We start from the raw sequence: 7,903 nt of genomic DNA on the forward strand, positions 1-7,903 counted from the left end.
GTGGTAGGGACACAGAAAACCCAGAAATTTTTCAGTGGAGGGCAGATTCTACCAGGAAGTTTCCACAAACCATTCTCCTCTGGAATTGTTTAAAAAGGGATTGAACGAGCCAAGCATGGTGGAGCACACCTATAATCCCAGCTTCTCTGGAGGCTGGGGCAGGAGGATAGCAAGTCTGAGGCCAGCCTTGGCAATTTAGCAAGGCCCTGACAAAAAGGGGGTAGGGATGTAGTTCTGTGGTAAAATATCCCTGAACACCCCCCTTCCCCAAATAGGGTAAAAGGAGGCCTGAGAACGAAAAGCTCTAAGGCTCTAAGAACAGCAGCAAGGGGCAACATCAATGTGTATGGGGTGCAGGGCCTATGCCACTTGGATGATGGTGCCCAGTGGGCTAGGATGCGGGGATTCCCTCTAGCAGCAGGGCCCTTCTCCATTCAGACGGGTCCCACTCAGCCAGCCACAGTGGGCATCTGAGAACAGAAGAGCCCTGTGGACACATTTGTAGGGTAGTTTTTATTGGAGCTTATAAGGAATTCAGAAAAACTGCAACCACTTATCATTTCCAATGATCTCAATGATAACTGCTCAGAGTTATTAAAGTTTAATACAAAGGGTGCAGTGGGGCACTCCTATAATCTCAGCTACCTGGGAGGCTGAGGCAGGAGGATAGTGAGTTCAAAGCCAGCCTCAACAGCTAAGCAAGGCCCTAAGCAACTTAATAACACCCTGTCTCAAAATACAAAGTAAAACTGGGCATGGTGGTACATACCTGTGATCCCAGCAGCTCAGAACAGGTAGGAGGATTATAAGTTCAAAGCCAGCCCCAGCAACCCAGTGAGGCCCTAAGCAACTCAGTGAGACCATGTCTCTAAATCAAAATGGCTGGGGATGTGGGAGGGACTCGGTGGTTAAGTGCCCCTGGGTTCAATAGCCACCACCACCACCAAAAATTAAAAAGGACTAGAGATGTAACTCACTGGTAAAGCACCCCTGGGTCCCATCCCTGGCAACAAAAAAAGTGTCCTAAGAAGCAAACTGTGATGGAGCCCACCTGTAATTTCAGCTACTCAGGACTGAGGCCAACCTCAACAACTAAGCCAGGCCCTGAGTAACTTAGAACATTTCAAAAAGGACCGAGAATGTAACAGTGGTAAAGTGACTCCATGTCTAACCCCTGGTAACAGAAAGTTTAGTATGAAGCCAGCACTGACGGAGCACAGCTGTAATTCCAGCTACTCAGGAGGCTATGGCAGGAGGATTACAAGTGTGAGGCCAGCCTCAGCAACTAAATGAGGTCCTAAGTAGCTTAGACTGTCTCAAAAAAAAAAAAAAAAAGGATGGGATGTAACAGTGGTAAAGTGCCCCTGGGTTTAATCCCTGGTAATAAAAACAAAGTTTAATAAGAAGCTGGCTGTGGTGGAGCACACCTATAACCTCAGCTACTTGGGAGGCTGAGGCAGCAGGATTGCAAGTGCGAGGCCAGCCTCAGCAACTAAGCAAGGTCCTAAGCAACTTAGACCTTCTCAAAATAAAAAAGGACTGGGGATGTAACAAGTTGGAAGTTAGTCTAGGACAATGTAGCTCAAGAAAGGCTGGGGTGTAGCTCTGTTGGGAGAGCTCCCCTGAGCTCCAAGCCCTGTGCCACACACGCAACATACCCACACCCAGGACATGGGAGTGGGCAGAGGAGGACCTTCTGCCACCCGACTTGGTACCCACACCTCCAAGGTCCATGGTGATGGGAATCCCTGGCATACCCCAGCCCTAAATTCCCAATGAGCTGAGGCGCACCAGGAGCAGGAACCCCAGGACCCCAAGGCGGGCCCGGTCACTTCCACAGCGCCCCCAGTGGCCTTTGCGCAGCATTGCGGATGGCGTCCTCAGAGAGCACGCGGATCTCCTCGTGCACAGCCTCGATGCTCCTGGAAGCGTCGACTACCTGTTCCACAGGATGCAGGAGAGAAGACCATCACCACCTTACTCTGCTCCAGGTGCCCGTGGTGACTGGTGGGCCAGAAGCTGGAAGGGCCAGATTAAATCCCCAGCACAGGGTGGGGACCCCTGGGACCCTTCACCCCACCTCCCTCTGAACCCTAGCCTCACTGGCATCCACTCTGCTCTTAGGCAGGCCTGTGCTGTCCACATGAAGTGGGCATGGACGCGGGGTGCCCACTGGAGCCTGTATCAATGGGCAAGCTCAGAGCAGAGCCTGAGGGCGCCTCCTGCAGTTCCTAAGCTAGGACACGGAGGCGGTCTCCATCGAGGGCAGCTGCTCAGGCCCAAGGACGCTGCTCAGAACATGGGTGTTCTGAAGAAAAGGTGCATCTGCTTCCTGCACTATCCCAGCACAGCCACGGGGCACCTGCACAGGACGACAGGAGGAGCATCAGGGCCAAGGGCCAGCCCAGAGAAACAGAGACAGACAGAAGTGCCAGAATCTCCCATCAGTCTGCTCTTCTGCTGAGGGGCTGGTGGGGGCCTCACATCTGTAGGGCTGACAGAGACCCTGGGCAGCAAATTCTTGAAAATACCAAAAGTGTACACGGCTCACAGAACCTAAGGCTTCCATGAACATGGTTGTGCAGGATGGAGGATAGTTTCTCAGGTGGCACCTCCCAGCCCCTCTAGGATGAGGTTAGAGGAACCGGCATCTATTCTAGAAAGCAAGACAGACTACAGGACTCAGGATGCTCTGCTCAGTAAGACCCAGAGGTGAGACGCACTCGCGAGCACAGACAAAGCCAGGCCAGCAGCACTGTCTACAAGCGAAGCCGGCTGAGCACCTCACCCTCACAGCTGCTAGGCTGAGCCCTAGGCCTGCTCTGGAGGAGCTGGCCGCACAGGTGGTGCTGACCTACAGACTTCCCTGGCTGCCTGCCAAAGACACTCAGTGACAAGTGTCCAGGAGAAGTGGAACTGGGGTCAGGGTGGGAGTACACAGTGGAGCAGGGGCTGCTGGGAGGGCAGAGGCACATCCTGGCAGGGCAGGGAAGGTGGGCTGACTCCTGGGATGGTGGGTGCAGCAGGTGTGAGGGCGTGTGAGGGCTGGAGGAGCAGGACTGGGGAGAAGCCAGGGCACGACACCGTCCCGAGCACGGGGAGGTGGCTGAGCAGAGCCCCAGAGGCCCTGCGGAGGGGACAGTGTGAGGCCCTGGATCACATCTTTGCAGGAAGGCCAGTGTGACCACGGGTCAGCCAACGCATTCCATGAGCACAAGGAGTGAGACAGGCTGAGTACTGGGACTGCTGCGCCCCACCTTGACCATGATTCCTGAGTGCAGAGACAATAAACCCAGGTGCTGCCCCTGGGATGGTGTGAAGAACATGCAGGATGCACGCCCTGTGGAGCAGGCTGGGCACATGCCCATGGGGGCCTGCAGAGCCGCAGGCCACTGCCTCCTGGGACGGACGACTCCTCAGACTCAACTGGCCCACCAGATGAGGCGCCAGGCCTCTACCCCACAACTCATGGGGATCAGGGATGAACATGAAGCTCAGTGGCAGAGCTGCCTGGCAAGCTTGAAACCCTGGGTTCACTCCTGAGCATACCACTAAACAAAACATCCTGCTGGCACCCAGCAGCCTGCACAGCTGCGGGTTTCCATGGGTGGGAAACAGACGGAAACTACAGCAGCCATGCCCTCTGCAATCCTAGACACACCTTCCAGTTCAGAGTCGAGTCTCCCATGAGCTGCTGGAAGCTCTGCAGTGCCCGTTCCTGGAAAGCTCTGTCCTCGTAGCGCTCACGACCAAACTCTCCCCGCGTGGCAGCATCCGCCAGCCCCAGCTGAAGGAACAGGATCAGATCAGGCTGGGGAAGGCCGACGTCCGGCTGTTTGCACCAATCCAGGGAGAAGTTCTGCCAACAAAGAACCCATCCATCAGAAAAAGAATGTTTTGCTTCAAAAGTCATTAAAAGGGGGGAAAATGAGCCGGGCATGGTGGTACACACGCCTTAATCTCAGCAGCTCTGGAGCCTGAGGAAGGAGGATCACAAGTTCAAAGCTAGCCTCAGCAACTTAGTGAGGCCCTGTCTCAAAATAGAAAGGGCTAAAAGGGCTGGGGATGTGGCTCAGTAGTAAAGCATCCCTGGTTTTAATCCCTGTTACAAAAACAAACAAACAAACAAACAAAAAAAAAAACCCAAGAGCTACCATTTAGTAAGATACCAAAAGATAAGAATTCTTTCTTTCTTTCTTTCTTTTTTTGGTGGTACTATGGATGGAACACAGGAGGCACTCTATCACTAAGCCATACTCCCGCCTCCAAAATAAAAACCCTGAAACTGCTAATGCAAGGAAGGGATTTGGGAACGTAGACATCAAAAAAAAATGTAAGTGGTCCCTCCCATGTGGACCTGCATTGGGGTTGGATCCAATATAACTAAAAACTCAAACTGATCAGATGCCTGAGGACACTGGGATGGCTGCTAACGTTTATTTATTTATTTATTTATTTTCAGATGAGATTCTCTTCCTTAAAAGTCATTTTTTAGATGTATACTGAAACACAAAGGAACTAACAGTGTCTGATGTAGCAGAGAGCAAAGGTCCCTGAGACCAGGGTGGTGGTATTGGTGGCACTAAAACTCCTCAATGAAAAGCAGGAAAAGGGAGCAGCACCGTCTCCACAGTCACAGATGCGTGGCAACAGCCCTGACCATAAGCTCAGGAGACATGCTGCAAGCTGGTGGGAAAGCAAGGCACCAGATGAAAACACACTGGACCACCCTGAGAATACCACAAAACGAATCACCAAGTAAAACACGTGGTTCCGCCTTGAAAACAAGCTGCAGCAACACAAGTGTGTTCTTCCTATCAACAACAACCAAATCACTCACCATAGCAGGCAGAATCACAAACTCCAACGAGTGCTTTCAGGTGTGCTAGCACATGGTGCCTTGAGCCAGGGCAGCTCCCGTCCACACGCCTGGCATCCGGAGGCCAAGCAGCACTCACCTTCTTAGCACTTGTGAAGGCAACACCAGAAAACGCATATCTGTCCACAACGAGGGTGACACCCTGGCTCAGCTTCTCCTTCATGGATGGCCTAAAACACAGAGGGTGCTCCTGAGCCCTGCTGGTCCCCAGGCCTGAGTGGTCATGTTCAAATCACCCTGATTATGCAGCTCAGAAAACCCACAGGTACTGGCCGCAGCACAGCACAGACACAGAGAGACGGAGAGCTGGTGCCACAAGGGCACTCCCAGCAAAACCTGCACACAGCAACGAATGCTGACGCAGGCAGCAAGGGGCAGGCACACTCACCGTCTGCCAAAGAGAAACTGGGCAGAGAGAGCAAAGAAAGGCTGAGCAGTTGAATGCTGCCAGCAGGGACCCATCCACACTCCTGCCCACAGGCTGGGACTACAAGGACAGGGTGTTCTCAACCAGACAGACACAGGTCCACCATCATGCCCAAGGCTCAAGATCTCAGAAGGACATGGAGTCAAGAGGCCTGGCATTAGTAAGAAGCCCAGCTGAAGCCAGGAGACTAGTGAGGTGCACACAGACCTGTGCCCAGAGCACAACTCTCCCCCGTGTGCAGGGTCTGTGGCAGCCAGAGAGCAAGTTGCACAACCACATTAGTGTTTAAAAAGCACACTGCACGTGTATGTTGTTTACACATACATGTAAGTGGAAACGTCTCAAAGGGTGTGCCCCAATAAATTAACACTGAATTAATCTGCCACAGAGGTAGGAGGAACGTGAGGACCACACCCTCGAGGGAGTCTGTGCCTGCCTACAGTGATGAGGTGCACTCAGGGAGGTGGCATATGGTTCACGTGAACACAAACTGTGAACACTGGTTGACACACACCAACACTGCCACCAACCCTCATGGATGAAACACTGTAACACGATAGATACATCACAGGGGAAACTGGGGAGGGGGTATGCAGGAACTCTACTATTTGATCAGTTTTTCTGTGTATCTAACACTATCTTTTAAAAAATTAAAAACTAGGGCTGGGGCTGTAGCTCAGTGGCAGAGTGCTTGCCTAGCACGTGTGAGGGGCTGGGTTCGATCTTCAGCACCACATAAAAAAATAAACGTATAAAATATAGGTATGCTGCCCATCTACACCTACAAGAAAATTTCTTAAAAATTAAATCTATGGGGGGTTTGTTAGGAGAAGGCAACACAGGGATGTCCTTGGGGAACTGTGCCACCTCTGCCCACAGGACAGAGGTTTATTAGCACAACTTCTTTGTCAGTTTGTGCTTTATGGTGGTGCTTCATGTGTGAGGGAAGATCCTCACACATGAAGATGACACCCAGGCAGGGTGTGCAGGGCCATTCTGGGCGAGAAACGTGTGCTCTGAGGAGCAGAGCCAGGCGGCCGCAGTGCGCACCACTCACACGTGCTCCCAGCGATTTGCAGAGAAGAGCAGGTGCACCGAGTGGTCCTCCAGTTCACTTTTCTTTTCCAAGTAGGAACTCAGAAGTTTGCCAATTTCGGTTGATCTTTCTAGGATAAAAAGAAAAAAACACAAATATTTGTGAGGTTAGCCCATTTAATTTAGAATATAGTTTATGTTAAATTTCTCATCCTGGACTCAAGTCTAATTACTCAGTTTTACTTTACTAAATCTCTGGACAGGTTCAGATTGTCCCAGGAAGCCAAGGAGTTTTCCTGAGAAAAACAGTAATATGCAGAGGCCTTGAAGAAAGTAATTCAGGAAGAAGAAAGGTTGTGACATCACAGAAATGAGGTCTGAGGACTAGCTGGCTTGAAGACTGGAACCTGTTAAATATTCAAGAAATCCCCCCCCACCCGTTTCCTAACCCTGTTTTATATGCTATCTCTTGATGGAATAGTGGTGGTTATATTTCCATAAACCTTTTCAGAGTCAATGCTTTCCTTTACTAACAATATTGGGCTGGGGGTGTTGCTCAGTGGTAGAGGGTGCTTAACACGCAGCGTCTTGGGTTCCATCCCGCATACCTAAAAAATTAAAAACAAAGACGAAACCCAAAAGTGACAGTGAAGAGCAGATTGTGCCTAGCCCTGAGTCACTCCACCTTGTAAAGCAGCTGTTTGCCACAAGCTGCTCTATCATGAGCACTGGTGCCAGAGTAGGTGACTCCACACCTTGTTAGCACAAGTGAACAGCCACCGTCTGCCCAGCACCACCATAAAGCACAAACTGACAAAGAAGTTGTGCTAATAAAAACGACCACCTGTGAACTTACTGATCAGAAGCACTTGGACGCATGGGTTGGGTTTATCCACCCCATAAAAACAAAAACAAGCCCTTGAAATCATCTAAAATACAAAGTGATCCTCTCACATGAAATGCACAAGAGGAGGAGCACCCCAAGACTGGTTGCCGCACACAACCAACCAGACCTCAGATCATCTCAACAGAGGGCAACAGGTAATGAACCTGCGATTTCTGTCCACCTCCCTACTCCAACTGGACCCTGGCTTAGTGTTAGTTCTGGGCCTTCCAGCTCCGCACCCTGAACAAGTTCTTGTTCCTGAGCTTATCTGACCACATACAGTGACTCTTTGCTTTGGTATCTGCTCTCTGACTTTGGTCGGCTCAGCCTCCTGAACCCCTGTGGTCACCTTAATCTTGAATTCAGCTTTCTGTACTTTACTTAGATATTTTTATATAAATTGTGAGTTGGCGAGTTGAGTGTTGTAGCGTTAGGAATTAAGGTTGGAATAAAGAACTTGTGATTGCCTGTCCTATGACCACCGTGCGACCCGAGGACCCAGTGCATAGCAGCTGATGAAAATGGTGCAGCCTTTGAATTTATTGTCGTTCAATAAGTCCTGACACTGTGGAAAGACACCAGCGTGTTCGGTCTACGCTAACAATGGGGTGGCTCCTGCAAGACAGTGAGGCTGGGATGCAGCAGCCACCGGCTCGCAGCGGGAAGGGGAAGCGCG

The 7,903-nt window shown here is 51.1% G+C and overlaps 1 protein-coding gene across 1 annotated transcript; it reads right to left on the reverse strand.

The window, feature by feature from the left end:
* Window positions 1-1,392: 1,392 nt before the first annotated feature.
* Window positions 1,393-6,509, reverse strand: Dtymk (deoxythymidylate kinase; the record flags this gene model as incomplete). Its single annotated transcript, XM_015481046.2, has 4 exons — window positions 1,393-1,939; window positions 3,662-3,859; window positions 4,959-5,049; window positions 6,364-6,509. Coding segments are annotated over 4 exons (546 nt in total), but the record flags the coding sequence as incomplete, so codon positions are not given.
* Window positions 6,510-7,903: the final 1,394 nt, after the last annotated feature.

Source organism: Marmota marmota, unplaced genomic scaffold (genome assembly GCF_001458135.2).
Source record: "Marmota marmota marmota unplaced genomic scaffold, marMar, whole genome shotgun sequence".
Lineage (NCBI taxonomy): Eukaryota > Metazoa > Chordata > Mammalia > Rodentia > Sciuridae > Marmota > Marmota marmota.